The 18,230-nt window shown below is 39.3% G+C and overlaps 1 protein-coding gene and 1 pseudogene across 3 annotated transcripts in view; one reads left to right on the forward strand and one right to left on the reverse strand.

Moving 5' to 3' along the window:
* Positions 1 to 18,230, reverse strand: part of sdk1a (sidekick cell adhesion molecule 1a) — a 932,616-nt gene that overhangs the window by 448,125 nt on the left and 466,261 nt on the right. For all 3 annotated transcript variants that reach the window (XM_043711904.2, XM_043711902.2, XM_043711903.2), the window contains exon 5: positions 2,713 to 2,846. In XM_043711904.2, coding sequence (XP_043567839.2) covers positions 2,713 to 2,846 — 134 coding nt within the window. The remainder of the gene's footprint in view (positions 1 to 2,712; positions 2,847 to 18,230) is intronic.
* Positions 5,316 to 10,972, forward strand: LOC148146580 (uncharacterized; annotated as a pseudogene).

Here is an 18,230-nt window from a genome sequence, read left to right on the forward strand (position 1 = left end):
ACATCAATGCTGAAAGATCTGCATACCTATACAGATGGTTAGAAGCTAATCTATTTGGGAATGATTTTAGATGAGATTCCGTTCTTCTGAGGACATCTGAAGGAAACAAACTTCAATCAAACTTGCAGATCTAAATGGGACTGATTCTGGACATCAGCCCTTGCCCTACCAAAAGCCTCAATAGAATACAGTGTATCTGTCAGGCATAGGTCATCTCACATACATCTTATTGACTCCCAACTGAATGTCACAATGTGCGTTGTAACTGGAACCCTCTGCTCAACATCCCTCCCTTGGCTTCCTCTCCTTATAAATTTCACTCCGTCATTTGATTGATGAAAACTGACAAGCTGACTGAAGTCATTCATACATACATCCCCATAGAGACATATTCACTCCATCCACTGCCCACCTTCTATCTCACCACTCCATTTGTAACACATTTCTTGAGAAAAATCTACCAGCATGCATGCTTTGGATAAAGGAATCGGAAATACAGGACATGACTAACGTCTTCTTTGCAACAAATCCCATATGTCAAATAACATGCTTTGAATAGCATGGTGAGAGAGTGGTCCAAAGGAAACAGGCTTAGGACAAGCCAGAGCCTTTTGTAACGATCTTTAGTGCTGAGCCACAGTACAAACCCCTTATGCACTTACGAGACACAAACAATGCTGCACATTACTGATGACTGTGCCCTGTACAAACTAAGTGGCAGACTTTAAACTTTAAGGAAGTGACTGCTGACTCCAGAAATTTTCACTTACTAAATAATAAATTGACATTTAAGCAACCTATCAACGATAATTAAGATCCAAACATTTCCTCTCCCTTCTGAGAAAGTTCAGAATATTTTTTAAAAATTATTCTTAATCACTTTGTTTATTTTCTTTTAAACTACTCTTTTATGTACTTGTTCCATTTTCCCCAAGACATCAGGGAAATAAATCTAGAATGAGAGACATAGCCTTCAGTTTATGAACTGATACAGTGCAAGTCAACATGATCGTTAGGGTAATACAAGAAGCAAACAAGCAACAAGAACCACCTGTAACTTATTTCAGCTCCTTTAGATTTTGCAATATCAGAAACTTAATGCATTGAGATTGTGATTTTTATACAACACTCCACATGGTAGCTCAAGAATCGGTCAGAACTACGATGTATGTATGTATAAACAGTGAAATAAATTCCAAACTACATTAAAAAAACACTGCTTACCTTTCAATCTCAATTTAACAAAGTGAATTACAATTTAAATCGCAAAGCTATGCCACTCCTAATGGGTTAGACTTAATATGGCTTGAGCAGTTTTAGCAAGGACAATTAATTTGAACAAATTAGCTAGATTCCGCGAAAGAATGTAGTTAAACATTCAGAGTGACCACATGCTGGAATTCAAATTCCCAACCCATTGGGAGATAGTTTCCTGCTCAGCACTGCTCACATTTTTGTAATCTGCCTCAGCCATCCCAAAATAACGTTTCAAGGAGAAGTCAGATGTTACCATATAGAGAACGAAAAGGAATCAAAATAACCAAATGAACAGTTAGCCAATGTTAAACGTGACTGTTTATGAAGTAGAAGGGAACAGGCATAGAAAGTAAATCAGAAGTTTAATGTCAAGAATTTTCTTTTCCTAGAAGGCTGATGGGACAAGTTGTGGATTCACACGTAAGGACGGACTTTCACCCCAGAATCGAGAGTTGAGAGATTCTGTGGCTTGCTATGCCCAACTAGGAGAAACGTCCACAATGTTGTTCTGGAAGCAGGGAAGGGAGGGAGCAGGATGGATGAGAACATGCCACTCCCGTAAGCAATAGAGAATGGTTTCTATTCAAAACCCATCCACTTACACAAATGGGCTTATTATCTGAGCAATCTCCTGTTAACAATTGAAGGGCAGACTGATCGATTCCAGCACCGGCTCTCTTGTGGCCCAGAGGTAGTGTCCCTATCCCTGAACCAAGAGACCCGGATTCAAGTGCCACCAGGTCCAGAGGTCTGTAATAACATTTCTGAACAGGTTAAATTAAAAAAAATTGATTTCATTACAAGAGACTCTTGTGCTGCAATGACAGTGCCCCCAATTCATACCAGATTCCGGAAGAAGGGGTTATGACCGAAACGTTGATTCTCCTGCTCCTTGGATGCTGCCTGAGCTGCTGCGTTTTTCCAGCAACACATTTTTCAGGCCTGGGTTCAAGTCCCACCTGCTCCAGAGGTGTGTAATGACATCCCTGACCAGGTTGATGTGAAAAATATGTTCGACTCCAGCACATTCTCCATCTCAAGAAGTACAAGTAGTACCACCCACAGCATTGTGGACTCAAACATTACAGGAAAGCTTCAAACAATCCAGGATTCAAAAATGTAAGCATATTCATACACAGGAACAATTTTGTTCACTGATCTTCTCTTTCCATGTTATGCCAATAGATTGCAAAATAATTTGTTTCATCATATTCTTCAGCAAGCTCTACATAATATTTTCGTACTTCCAAACCTTATTGTAACACAATTAAAATTATAGTTGATTTCACTCTTGATGCTGTCTTGAATAAGAATGGAAATGAAAAAAGATCTTACTTCATTGTGTGAAAAATAAATCCATAATGTTGTAAGTCCCTTGTTGAAGGCAATACTGCCCTTTTGGAAACCCCTGTTCTTCCTGAACACGAGTACAATTCATTTAGTTTTCACACTTACTTGCAATGCTCAGGTAGATAAATGGACTGGTCTTGTTTTCCCCATTCTTTTCGTTGACTGCTTGAACATAGTATTTTCCTGCATCTGCTGCAGTTGCTGAAAGCACCACCAGCTGATTGTTGAGAGTTATAGCTCTGTTAACAAACAAAAAAAAAATGAGTTCTCCTAGCCAAATCTTATGTCGACTAATCATTAGAAACATGCAACAAAAGTAGCTGACAAAGTCTAATGCTGGGAGTTTGAGTACTGAAAAGTCCTTCAATAATCACTTAAAAGTAGCCAATTTTTCAAAAATCAATTCATCCCAAAGTCCTTCATTTTCATTGCTGTGCAGCCAAGCATTATAACTTTTCTGCACCACAGCATTGCAGAGGATGCTTAGTGACCTAAGAGGCCAGTTAATCTGTTTTTAAGCTGTAAGAGATGAACGGTCATAACATTAGGTGCATATCCTACTCTTCTTTGGAAACATGCCATCGAACCATTGAACTCTACACAAATAAATAGCAGAACCTTGGTTTATAGTATTACCTAAAAGATAGCACGTCCAGTAAGTACATTCTTATTGCCCTGAAGTTACATCTAGATATTTTTGAAATCACTTATGTGAGAATAAATTTATTCCTTACGCAAAGGCATGCATTCTACCTGCTGCGTGAAAAGGATACTTACGTTAAAAGTATATGAACAGGTAAAACAAAGACATGTCATGTCTCCTGAAATTAATGATTCATAATCAATGTGAATATACTAACTGTGAAAAGAACTTCGCTCACTGAGAAAAACAGAAGAACATTACAAGCATGCATTTACAATCTTGAAAATGTTATATGTGCCAGGGTTAAGTTATAGGCGAACAATTTCGTGAGTGCTTATTGAATTACAACTCTGATGAGTACAATGTCAGCTCATGTTAGTTAGTTTAGAACTTGCCTCTCTGAATTACTTAATGTAAGAGGTAATTGCTAAATGTCTACAAACACTTCTGAAAGCACTGAAGAATCATTCATGATACATTGTGATCAGAAAACATTTGGATCTCAAAGCAAATATGAGCTATATGAGCTGACTGTTTTTTCTCACTGCACTTTATGAAAAGCTGGGTGGCAGGGTGAAATGTGAGGAGGATGTTAGGAGATTACAGGATGACCTGGACAGGTTAGGTGAGTGATGAAGGGCTTTTGCCCGAAACGTCGATTTTGAAGCTCCTTGGATGCTGCCTGAACTGCTGTGCTCTTCCAGCACCACTAATCCAGAATCTGGTTTCCAGCATCTGCAGTCATTATTTTTACCAGGTTAGGTGAGTGGACAGATGCATGGCAGATGCAGTTTAATGTGGATAAATGTATGGTTATCCACTTGGGTGGCAAGAACAGGAAGGCAGATTACTACCTAAATGGAGTCAAGTTAGGTAAAGGGGCAGTACAAAGAGATTTGGGTGTTCTTGTACACCAGTCAATGAAGGCAAGCATGGAGGTACAGCAGGTACTGAAGAAAGCTAATAGCATGCTGGCCTTCATAACAAGAGGGATTGAGTATAGAAGCAAAGAGGTTCTTCTGCAGCTATACAGGGCCCTGGTGAGACTGCACCTGGAATATTGTGTGCAGTTCTGGTCTCCAAATTTGAGGAAGGACATTCTGGCTATTGAGGGAGTGCAGCGTAGGTTCACGAGGTCAATTCCTGGAATGGCAGGACTATCTTATGTTGAAAGATTGGAGTGACTGGGCTTGTATACCCTTGAGTTTAGAAGACTGAGAGGGGATCTGATTGAAATGTCTAAGATTATTAAAGGATTGGACACCCTGGAAGCAGGAAACATTTTTCTGCTGATGGGTGAGTCCTGAACCAGAGGACACAGCTTAAAAATAAGAGGTAGGCCATTTAGGACAGAGTTGAGGAGAAACTTCTTCACCCAGAGAATGGTGGGTGTGTGGAATGCTCTGCCTCAGGAGGCAGTGGAGGCCCAGTCTCTGGATTTGTTTAAGAAAGAGTTGGATAGAGCTCTCAAGGTTAGTGGAATCAAGGGTTATGGAGATAAGGCAGGAACAGGATACTGATTGAGGATGATCAGCCATGAGCATAATGAATGGTGGTGCAGGCTCGAAGGGCTGAATGGCCCACTCCTGCACCCATTGTCTAAATGACCGACATTTCTCAGCTTTTTAAATTTTTTGTTTATAACTTGATTTTTTTTCTACATTTAAACAAATGTTATTTCTCAGTGCATCGCCTTAAACTTAGAATCCATGATCCTAAAATATTTGGTCACTTTTCTTAATCTTCTCCATATCTGGAGCCTTTGATTAAAGTTTAGTTTAGTATCTCACAGTTAACAACACACCATTGTTAACATGTAATAAAGGATTAGCATGGCAGCTAAATTTTATCTTCTGTGACCCTGTCTTTGAAATATTTAGATTATGGTGTCTTGAGATTAAAGCTATTTAGCGAATTTAAAAAGTGCAGAAAAGACAAATTGGTACCCTGTTAAGAAAAACTTTGGCAAGGAGAAGTTTTATTTTCACTTAATGTTTTGTTTTACAGTGAATTTTACAAACCTAACAAAATCAATGCAAGTCTTTGTGTAAAAATGAACTGAAACATGTGTCATAAATTTCAAATAAGCAAAACTTGTGAGCAACATTCCAAGAACCTACATACACATGAATATTCAGATACAGGTACAAAACTGAAAATGACAGTAAGCCAGTTAACAACTGAAGCCAGAGAACTCTGCAACAAATTAGAAACTGACAGCAACTGGAGATAGAAATTTTTCTCAGCTACTAAACTGATATTATTCTTCTTAAAACAGCCTTGTTGAAAATATCCTTTAAGCTGGTGTGTACATAGTATATGTTGACAAGATATGGAATTTCTAGTCCACATGTTTATTACATTTTCTAATTCTGCATGTCAAGTGACTACAGGGGCTAGCCACTTTTATTTGTCATTGAATGACACAAACTGTAAAACAGACTGAGCCTCTATTAACTCTCATTCATTCTAGCTGTGGTTATGATCTGGAGTTTCATACTCAAAGCACAAGTTTCCAACATGCATGCTGCAAGCCTATCTTTCCAATCTACTCATAATACAATTAAAAATGCCTCTTAATTTCAACGATAAGGCACACCTTATTCTCATAATCATAATATTATATATGCACCTATTATTTCTAGATTCTTCAACAGTCAACAGAACAGCGATTGTAACAAAGAATTGTGGGCGGCACGGTGGCACAGTGGTTAGCACTGCTGCCTCACAGCGCCTAAAACCCGGGTTCAATTCCCGCCTCAGGCGACTGACTGTGTGGAGTTTGCACATTCTCCCAGTGTCTACGTGGGTTACCTCCGGGTGCTCCGGTTTCCTCCCACAGTCCAAAGATGTGCAGGGTCAGGTGAAGTGGCCATGCTAAATTGCCCGTAGTGTTAGGTAAGGGGTAAATGTAGGGGTATGGGTGGGTTTCGCTTCGGCGGGTCGGTGTGGACTTGTTGGGCCGAAGGGCCTGTTTCCACACTGTAATCTAATCTAAAAAAAGGTTGATTTTACCCAACAGTGGTTACTTTAATTTTAGTCTTCGTGATATGATTAAATAAAAATTACGATTTTCAGCACAGAATAAAATTCATAGAAAATTCACTACAAAGCCTTATAACTAAACAGCAGCTTTAATGAATAAAATGCCTAGTCATTTCACAAGCACTATGTAAAACAAAATATGATACAAGTAGGATTTGAGGCACAACTTAAATGAGAACGATGACCTAGAGAGCTAGGGAAATAATTTCAAACTTCATCTCCAAAGCAATTTAAGGTGTGACCTGCAAAGGTAAAGCAATTAAAACTGGGGATGCTCAACAGGTCAGTGAGAAAGATGCAGATATCTTGCAGAGGACTGAGAGTTTGGAGGAGTTGAGAGAAATTGAGAGCAGCTAGGACGCAGAGTAATTTAAGAGCAAAGATAAAAATTGTAAAAGCAAGACATTTCTTAACTGGGAAAATATAGATCAGCAAGCATAGCTGTGATAAAGAATCTGGACTTGGCGGCCCTTGTCTTAAGATGACAAATTGGAGAATACAATGTGGGGAGCCAACCAGCAACATGCTGAAATAACTGAATCAAGAGGCAACTCAAGCATGAATTGGGGTTTCAGCAACAAGTGAGCTGAGACGAGAGGAAGTTGGACAATGTGTTGGAATGGCAACAGGCAGTCTTCACCATGGCCTGAATGCAAAATAGGAAACTCATCTCTAGTTGAAATGGGATACGAAAATAGGGGACAGACTAGCTTAATCTCAGACTACTGTCAGGGATAAGGATAAAGTCAGCAACTATCTCTTTGAGATTTAGGAGAAGGGAGTTACAGTCCATTATCTATGGACTGGCCTCAGTTTGCAAAAAAAAAATACTTGCACATCAAGAAGTCAGAAGTGGAAAGTAATATTCCGTCTTCTCATGAAGAAAACAGACCACTTCAATAAATAACGTACTGTTACACCTAATCTGGACAGCGCACTGAAAATCAAGCCCCATTATTCCTGTAGTTACTAAAACAAATGCACGATTTTAAAAGGTACACAGAATTCTCTGGTTTACCTGTCTTTGACCATCAGCATGGAGGTTTCTGTACTTAACAACAGTACTTGTAATAAATAACAATTCTAACAACTTATAAACAATTATGAACCATCGACACATAACCCTTCTAGGTAAAATTCTAACCATAAGGCCATAAAACATGACGGAAATACAGCATTTAGCCTATTGAGTTTACCCTACAATTTAACAAGATCACCATTGATCTAATAACTTTCAAGTGCACAATCCTGCCTTTTCTCCAGATTTTAAGAAGTAGGTATTGCAGACTGAGAGAAAGACTAGAAAGGCAATTCAATGGTCCCTTTCCCTTGAGTCCGCCGTGATGATCGCTTTGACTTATCAAGACAGTGCACCACTTCCAACTTTGTCCAGGTATTTTCACTTGCCTGCATAAACAAAGGATGGCTGACTCACACTTATGAACTCTGTGACTTGGTTCAGAGCCACAGTTTACAGCAACAGATAACGAAAAATTAAGTGTTCTTTCTTCAGATTTGAGGTGGCTTTTACAGTAGAGAGAAGGCACAGCTCCTTCTTCCCCTTTGGAGGTCTGATGACTTTTCTCTTAAACATTCACATCTCAAGCTGTTCAACCACCTGGGAGCCATAGTTATTGGCAGGCAGAAGGCCTCTGTCAATGATAACTGGTCACCATACCAGTTTAATTAGTTAATTGTTGCTGGTTGAAGCCCCATTCGTACCATCCCTCGACCCCTGCACATCTGTAACCAGACTTTCCCCCCTGCTTGAAAAGATAGATCTAACTCACGAAAACAGGTTCATCGTCCTCCATTAAACACAGAAGTGGTCAACCAAACCAAACCAAACCAAACCAAACTCAACCAAACCCACCTGTCTTTGGGGTGGTTGACTTCCCTCACCTCTCACTCTGCTGCATTGTTGAAACTGCATGCTAAATCTCCTCAGTTGCTTTGACCAGGTGCAATTTTTTAAGGCTAAAAATCACACAACACCAGGTTATAGTCCAACAGGTTTATTTGGAAGCACTAGCTTTCATTCATCAGGTGGTTGTGAAGAATAAGATCATGCTCACAGTATTTATAGCCAAAGGAGTCCAGTGTGATGGAATTGTGACATAGTAAACAATCTTAGATTAAAACTTTTATCTTTCATAATAGGATATGCTGGTTTCTGTTCTTTGATATGTAAACCCCAGAGCTTCTTAAAGTTGCATTCTCAAGATAGCTCAGGTTTTTAAACAATAGGTGGGAAGTCTGTCATGTCCCAATGCAATGTCAGGCTGACAAACCCTCTGTATACTTTTACAGAGTTTTACATGGATTCGTGCAGTTTTTGTGCAAAATAAAATGTAATTCTGCAAAAACAAATTCACCCCATAAGCTTATATGCGTGTGCATGTAGGAGTGACAGATTGAGTGTGAATGTGACTGCGTGCGTGTGGATGTGAGTGCATGTGACAGTGTGTGTGTGTGTGTATATTAAATCACACGGGAAATCGATCGTCAACTTATCGGATCACACCCTTTAACTGTAAGAGATCAAAATTCTTAGCAGGGGGCTGAATTTCTGCCCCACCACTAAAATGGACCCCATGAGCCTAACAGCAGACATGGAAGAATTCATTAGAACGAATGAGACTCCGGGAATCTTTTTCAAGATGCCAGCAGTGATCCCAATGACTCTACTGATAAACTGGAACAGTCATCACAGGGATCCATGGAAGAGCAGCAAAGTAGGGGTCAACTTGGACCCGACTAGAAAGCCGCTGCCCTGGGTTTAACATGTATGCTCAAACTGTCAGGAAATATGTGAATGCCAGATTCATCAGTTGCGCCCACAAAGTGCAGCAGAACATCATCCGATCACAACGTAACGCCATCCATGCTCTCAAAACCAATTGCAACTTTGCCATCAAACCAGCAGATAAAGAAGGAACCATTATCATTCAGAACAGAATAGATTACTGCAAGGAAATGTACCGACAACTGAACAACCAGGAATACTACAGGCAACTACCAGCTGATCCAACCAAAGAGCACACCCGTGAACTAAAACCATTGACCAGGACTTCGCATCCAGTCCTTGAAAGTTCCTTAATAACCTCCCATGTAGGTGACTTCTACTGCCTTCCGAAGGTACACAAAGCCAACACACCAGGACGTCCCATCGTATCAGGCAATGGGACCCTGTGTGAGAAACTCTCTGGCTATGTCAAAGGCATCTTGAAACCCATTGTACAGGGGACCCCCAGCTTCTAACATAACACACCAGATTTCTTACAGAAACTCAGCACCCACGGACTAGTCGAACCGTGAATATTTCTTGTCACAATGGATGTGTTAGCACTCTACACCACTAGCATCCCCCACAATGATGGCATCAGGGCAACAGCCTCAGTACTGAATACCAACAACTGCCATTCTCCAAGCACCGTGCTACAACTCACTCACTTCACCCTCCACCACAAGATTTTCACCTTTGACAATCAGTTCTGCATCCAGACATTTGGAAAAGCCATGGGGACCAAATTTGTACCCCAATATGCCAATATCTTCATGCACACATTTGAACAAGACTTCTTTTTTGCACAGGACCTCCACCAACACTATACACCAGACATATTGATGACATTTTCTTCCTCTGGACCTATGGTGAGGAGTCATTGAAACAACTACACAGTGATATCAATGAGTTTCATCCCACCATCAGACTCACCATGGACTACTCTTTACTATCTGTCTCATTCTTGAACACATGCATCTCCATCAAGGACGGACACCTCAGCACCTCACTGTACCGCAGACCCACGGATAACCTCACGATGCTGCATTTCTCTAGCTTCCACCCGAAACATATTAAAACAGCCATCCCCTACAGGCAAGCCCTATGCACACACAGGATCTGTTCAGATGAGGAGGAATGTGACAGACACTTGAAAGTGCTCAAGGATGCCCTCATAAGAACAGGGTATGATGCTCAACTCATTGACTGCCAGTTCTGACATGCCACAGCGAGAAATCGTAATGACCACCTCAGAAGACAGACACAAGTTGCAACAGACAGGGTACCCTTCATTGTCCAGTACTTCGCGGGAGCTGAACGACTACGCCATGCTCTTCGCAACCTTCAACACATTATCGATGAGGAAGAGCACCTCGCCAAGACCTTCCCAGTGTCTCCACTTCTTGCTTTTAAACAACCACCAAACCTCAAACAGATCATGATTCACAATAAACGGCCCAGCTTTCAGGACAACACCTGCCACAACAGCCACTGCAAGGTGTTTCAGAGTATTAAAACGGGTAACACCATTACACGTGGGGACACCTCCCATCATGTATGCAGCAAGTACTCATGTGATTCTGCCAACGTGATGAATCTCATTCGCTGCAGGCAAAGATGCCCTGAGGCTTGGTACATTGGCCAAATAGACACAACGACAACGGTTGAATGGACACAGCACAACAATCACCAGGCAGGAGTGTTCCCTCCTAGTCGGGGAACACTTCAGTGGTCCGGGACATTCGGCCTCGGACCTTCGGGTAACCATCCTCCAAGGCAGACTACGGGACAAGCAACAACGCAGAGTGGCTGAGCAGAAGCTGATAGCAAAGTTTGATACCTATTGGAATTCCCTCAATCGGGACCTTGTGTTCATGTCACACTACAGGTGACACCACTGCCCGACATACACACACACACAGACACCCCTACACACTCAAACACCCATGCAGACCCTCTCTCTCTCAGTTGCACACACATACACCTCCCGCACTCACACCGACACATCCACCCTCTCACACATACACAATCGCACTCTATCACATACACACACTCAATCTGTCGCTACTACATGCGCACACATATAAGCGTATGGGGTGAATTTGTTTTTGCAGAATAACTTTTATTTTGCTCAAAAACTGCATGAGTCCATGTAAAACTCTGCAAAACTCTACAGAGGAGTTGTCAGTCTGACATTGCATTGGGACACAGACAGACTTCACACCTATTGTTTAAAAACCTGAGCTACCTTGAGAATGTAATTTAAAAGAAACTCTGGGATTTGCATATCAAAAAACAGAAACCAACATATCCCATTATGAAAGATGTAAACTCTAATCTAAGATTGCTTACTGTGTCACATCTCCATCACACTGGACTCCTTTGACTATAAATTCTGTGAGCATGATCTTATTCTTCACAACCACCTGAAGAAGGAACGGCGCTCCGAAAGCTAGTGCTTTCAAATAAACCTGTTGGACTATAACCTGGTGTTGTGTGATTTTTAACTTTGTCCACCCCAGTCCAACACTGGCACCTCCAATTTTTTATGTGTGAGCCCTGAGTGTTGGTAGACTGTCTACACAAAGATTGATTTTGGATTCACCCAAAAAATAAATCAACTTAAGAAATGAAGCAATTTACAACTTTCTGCTCCCTTTCTCAGTCTGAAACTGTCCAAGGACGCTATTACATGCCTTTGAAGTTCCACCTGCTCCAGAGGCATGTAATAACATCCCTGAAAAGGTTGATTTAAAAACACCTAACTTGTTTATACATGGTATATATTCCAATCTTAATGATAACTGCAGCAATTGCCACAATAACATGCTTAGCTTAGGACAGTAACCTTTTCAAGGGTGACAGTAGTTTTAATTGAATGTTATGTATAAGATATCCATGAAGTTGAGATGGAATATAAAATATAAACATTATTATTACACAGTTATAAATTGAAGATGGAAATCCAATTCAGATTTAGGGGAACCTATCCAATAAAATTCATCTAGGGTCCTTTCAATAAGCACAAAAAAATCAGTTTTCACCAACCCAATTTGTGTTCAAGTCCAACCAAGAGTGGCACTTTCAGTTCCCCAAAAAAATATAACCATTTAACAACGCACCAGCTCAGAATTCAGTTAGAGCCGAAATAGGAAACAGACAACATTTTTGATCTTCAACAGTGATCAGTTTACTGCTATTGAATAATGCAACAGAACCGTATATTTCCAACAAGCTCATAGAGCTGGAAATTATGTTTTGATGCTGAAGCTTCCTTGCAGTTCCCACGTAATTCTGTAATTTGGTCTCGATGTCAATAATGTTTGTAGATTTATTTTTGATTAATATTAACAGGCTCAGAACCTGCTCAGGAACCAATACTATTCTTGAATAGATGCCTAGAAAGGCTGGCACAGATTGACAAGTTCATGGGCAATAGCCTATTTCTATCTGATATGGGTCTAGAAGACTAAGAAAGAGTCAAAACTCTCATGTGGGAAACTCATAAAAGTGCCTGGATAATAGCAATAATCAGCATAGCCAGGGATTGCAATAATAGTTATTTTACTGAAGTGCCTTAAGTGGTGTCCTCCATGTATGTTATCAGCAAATTCATTCACAGCCTTCCCAGAAATTCTAGTTTCATTATATTAATTGTGAATTCATGGAATTCAAAGCATTTATGTATGTTTATTTTTAAATTTAAAATTATTGTAAATTATAATAACATTAGTTATTGGAATAACAAACAATTTAAATAAGAAAACAATTAATTTTATGGTCATTTTTCATTTAATTAAAATATATTAATTGCAATCACATTTGAGTATGCCCCTCTACATTCTGCCTACTTTTGATTTGTCCAATTACATTTCCATTATATGTATTTCAGAGAATCTGTTAAATGGCATGGTTGTTAACAAACTCCCACAAAACATTGCGCTTAGCATCAAGTAATGTTAAAAATCACACAACACCAGGTTATAGTCAAACAGGTTTATTTGGAAATACTGTACTAGCTTTCAGAGCGCTGTTCCTTCATCGGATAACTAGTGGCACAGGATCATAAGACACAGAATTTATAGCAAAAGATCACAGAGTCATGCAATTAAAATGATATATTGAACAAACCTAGATTGCTGTTAAGTTTTTCAGCTTTTAGAATGGATTGCAGGTTTTGATTCATTAATATGTAAATCCCACAATTTCTTTTAAGTTACATTCTCAAGATAACTGAAGGTTTTATAAAAAAAGGTGACACTTCAACTCAGACAATCTTATACTGTGTCACACTGATGCACACACTCTACCAAGCATGCACACACACTCTCACATGTACACACACTCACACTCTCTCTCATGCACGCAGACACACAAGTCTGTGGGGTGAATTTGCATTTGCAGAATTATATTTGCTGATACATTCTATTTTGCTCAAAAAGCACACAATCTGCAGGCAGTGGATCCATGTAATATTTTATAAATTCCTACTTTGGAAATAGAACCAGTCTGACTCAAGATTGGAATACAGACAGACTCTAACCTCACACCTTTAATGCATTTTCTGAGCTGAGATATCACTTTTTTTTTATGAAACCTTAAGTTATCTCAAGAACGTGACTGGAAAGAAGTTCCGGGATTTACATATTAATGAACTAAAACCTGCAACCCATTCTAAAAGATGAAATACTTAACAGCAATCTAGGTTTGTTCAATACATCATCTTAATTGCATAACACTGATCTTTTGCTATAAATTCTGTCCTGATGAAGGAGCAGCGGTCTGAAAGCTAGTACTTCCAAATAAACCTACTGGCTGATAACCTGGTGTTGTGTGATTTTTAACTTTGTCCAACCCAGTTCAATATTGGCAGCTCCACATCAAATAATGTTGGCAGTGGAACTTTTAACTTCCTGGCATTATGATCATCTGATGATGTGAGTTGAGAAACCAAATCTAGCCAGAAGAGATTCAAATGCTGCAATCTCTGCTAATAGCAAGTTTTGGATATGCCCCATGATGGCATCCAACATAAAAGGAGTATTTCCAAATTTTGTTAGCCTGATTTTATTCTGCCTCAGCTTTTTGGCTGAATCCTTATTTTTGTCTTTGTTACGACTGGACTTAACCATTCCTGGTGGACATCTATGTTCTACCCTTCATAAACTAGACATGCATCCAAAGCCGTGGAGCTCAAGTTCTTACTTGCACCATTCACCCATCAGCCTTGTGCTTGCTGATCTACTTTGGTTCCTAATATGCCTTATCTTTAAAGTTATCATCCTTGTTTTCAAATCTCCGTATTTTTCCTCCTTACCTCTGCTATTTCTTTCCAGTCCCACAACCATTCAGGATATTACAATTATCTAATTCTGGCCTCTTTAACATCCCCAGTTTTAAATGCTGAGCACCAGTGGCCATGCTGATTACAATGAAGGTACATGTTTAATTCACTATAATTTATCATGAGTTTTTTCACTGCCACCAATGCTCCTTGCTAAGCTGATATGATATGGGAAGGATGCCCACAAAAGTTTTCAGCAAACATTTGGCTCAATCTTGATAACTGGTGAACAGGTTTACTACATATTACTTAATAGTTAATTACATTTTATCTGAGGTACACAGTGATCACTTGTGAAACACTGAGTTCAAGAATGAATTCACATTCTACTAATGAAACATTTTCACTCAGCTTTGAAAGCAAACACTAATAACTTGAAAACACACTGGTTAGTTCTGCCCAAGAATATACATCATGTTCTGATGCAAAGTTTATTGTGTAATGTCAGTTAATCCATTTAGGTATTAAATGCTTTACAAAAACAATAACAAGGACCTTGGCCGTAAGCATCCTCTCTAAACCTTTTTCTGAATATATGTCTCTTTCCTCCTTTAAGATGCCTTTTAAAGCTAACTTTTTGACTAAGCTTTAAGACATTTGTCCTAACATTATCTTAGCTGGCTTGTGTCATATTTTATTTAAGAATGCTCGTGAAACATCTTGGGACGTTTCATTCATTTGAGAGACTAAATAAGTACGTTTGTATGACAAGGTCAGGCATTAAGCTCTCTCTCCAAATTTCTTTTTATTTGGAGAACAGCAGGTTGGGATTTACCTTACTAATGACTGGTATTTACAGGTATCAACAACAACAAAACAATCACAATATGTGGCTAGACCTACTCCAGCCACACTCAATTCCCATCAGCTTTTATCATGCCTCTGGGCTTATCTCAGCAGATATCAGAAACCTAATTTTGATTAGGTGGAGGTATACTTTAAAACACATATTTCAGGCTATTATTTAGCTATCATTATTTGTATTAGCTCTACGGTACTTGAAGCAATGCTGGCACCTTTTTGTTAACGGGAAAGACACAGCAGATTCACTCTAGAATTACGAAAGAACAAACAGAACCCATCAGTTCTGTATTTAAGTTTCAACCTGTGCAGCAAAACTGCAGGTAATACAGCTTGTGTTGGTCTGTGCGGAATAGTGACTGCAACAATAATGAGTTACAATCCGCTCGGATTAACATCAAGAAAAAGAAATGCCACTTGGTTTACATTTTCAGGGAAACAACTATAAAAACATTGTTTAAAAAAAGATTCAAAACAGAACAAACTGTTGAAACAAGCACAATAACAAGACCCACAACCTATAATGTAATAAATACAGAGATAGAAGTTTGTTCACAAAGCATTACTTTAGCAGTTCCATGAAAATATTTTCCTCTCCACTGCCTGAACAATCTAGACTTACAAACCAAACGATGTGCACCTAAGGGTGGAAAATAGTGATCAAGCCTGAAAAAAAAGTGAACAATCACTCTGTCTCATCAGAACCTTGTACATAGCATAGGAGTAAGCTAGCAGTGACTGATGTCCAACATCAACAGAATGCACCCGCCAGGAATGCCAACTATCCAGTAGTTTCTCCAGAAAAGTTGATCAGCCAGCTGAACTCCCACAATCCACTGGTAAATGAACAGGAAACTTCAAAACTGGACTTCCTTCTAAATAAATGCTTCTTTTATAAGATTCAGTGGGTAAATAGATCCATTTTCGTCAAGGAATATGTAAGAATTTGTGCCAGTTGGTAGTCAGTCTGATCTTAGTAGGGACATCAGATTCTGTGTGCGAAAGAATGCAAGTGACATCAGGCTAGGCAATGTACCTGCAGGCATGGTACAGTATTTAGCAGCCTTAAGTTATTTAAGATAACCTTAACAGGGAAATTGAGATTTCTAATGCAGCACTGGTTGTGATTGGAGGCAGAGCTTATAACAAAACAACATATTCATTTGCCTGGTACATAAACAACAACAAGCTATTCTACTGAACTCTAAGTTCAGTAGAGGTTTACAGCACGAATAAACACAAACTTACAACCTACATGCATTTTACTGTATCCTTAGTCATCGGAGTAAAGTACAAAGTTTGTTCAACAAAACTATTTGAGATGAAGATGTTACTTGAGAGATCTCCATAATTTTGAACTCTAGAAGCCAGGCTCATTTTAGAAGTTAGTCAGCATCCTAAAGCAAAGACCATGGCCTCAATATTAACCCTCCTCATAATGAAGTGGAGTAGTAGATTTAAACCTTAAATAGCAGTGAACGTTTCCTTAACCCACAAAAGTATGTCGTCGTTCCCATTTTTTATGCTGTGGATTATGTGGAATGCAAGTACCTCATTCTGGACAGATGTGATATGTCTATATTTAAAACAGGCTTACCACAGTACCATAAACTTGATACTTCCCATATGGTTTTCACAAGATTCAGGAAACTCCCCAGTGAAAGCGAAGTGGTAGCTCTGAGCTAAAGGTAATGCTTTTGGCTTCCTTTCAGCTTATTGTAACCTTCCTTGAGCCCTTGCTACAACTGGCAGCATCCCAATACCAACCACAGGCTGGCGATGAACATGCCAACACCAGCAAGCCCAGATCTGCAACCTGCCCTGCATTCACATCTAGCCCCTGAATTCCAACCTTACATGTCATATGTCCCATGATCCTGATTACTGGGGACAATCTCCAAGGTATAATCCACCCAGCAACCTATCAACCTATCAATTTGGCCAGTTGCCAAATGTACAAACAGAAGAAATAATTATTTTGCATTTCTGTTATAAAATTCAATAAAACCTCTTCATTTCTATCCTTGTCAAGATTTCAACTGCACCACTGTTATTTTTCTCATCCATCTATAAATGTTTGGGTGACTGCTCCACTTGTAAATCTTTAGCTTGACATCAGGTCATAAATCACATTAAAGTGCATTGAATAATCATTATGAAAAAAAAACATGATCATTAAAAATCATGAGTAAAAATAAATATTTTTATGTAGTGCATGATTAAATATAACATTTCCTTCTCCAATTCTACTCTCATCCGCATCCTCCCAAATCAAAACACTAACTGCCTCAGTCAGGATATTTCAGTCCATAACCTAAACTGCTCTTATTGTTGCAAATGTACTCAATGGTCAATATGTTAGAACAGGTTAAGCTTTAATTATTTAAAAAGGAACCAAGCAGAGACTGTCTCATTTTTGTCCTCAAGGAAAGGAACAAGGAGCATTGAGCTAAGTAAACTTCGATTTCAATATTGTTCCAGGTGATGAATTCTTTAAACAAATCATTTGCATTTTACTATACTGTAATTGATAACATATGCTTCTTAAATATTTTCTGGAAAGATGCTCTGAATTACTGACCTAGAAACTTTGACATGCCACTTCAGGAATGCTACAGAAGGTAAAATGAGGTGGTTGTTGAAGAAACCACAGAATTCAATTTCTGTACCTTAATTGGGAGGCCCAATGTAGCCCAACATAGAGCTTTGGGCTTAATTTGATGAGTTGCAGAGAACAGGCAGCTCCCAGGCTGTTTAGATAGAAATGCAATCATGTACAAATGTCCTTCCTTGTCTTCTATAGTGATGTGATCGCTAACATGAAGGCAGCATATTGCAGGATCCACAAAAGAGGCACTAAGACAAAGCCTCCATCCTGACCAGGCTGCTGCCTGGAAAACACAAAACATGGTGTCAGGAGTAAAGCTGAGATTCAGTAAAGTGCTGTAAAAAATAGTCAATAAAAATGCTATAAGCATCTGAAATAAGTGCAAAGAGAGCAAAGA

The sequence above is a fragment of the Chiloscyllium plagiosum genome, unplaced genomic scaffold, assembly GCF_037043375.1.
Source record: "Chiloscyllium plagiosum isolate Xiang-an unplaced genomic scaffold, Cpla_swu_hap1 HiC_scaffold_20, whole genome shotgun sequence".
In the NCBI taxonomy this organism is placed as follows: Eukaryota; Metazoa; Chordata; class Chondrichthyes; order Orectolobiformes; family Hemiscylliidae; genus Chiloscyllium; species Chiloscyllium plagiosum.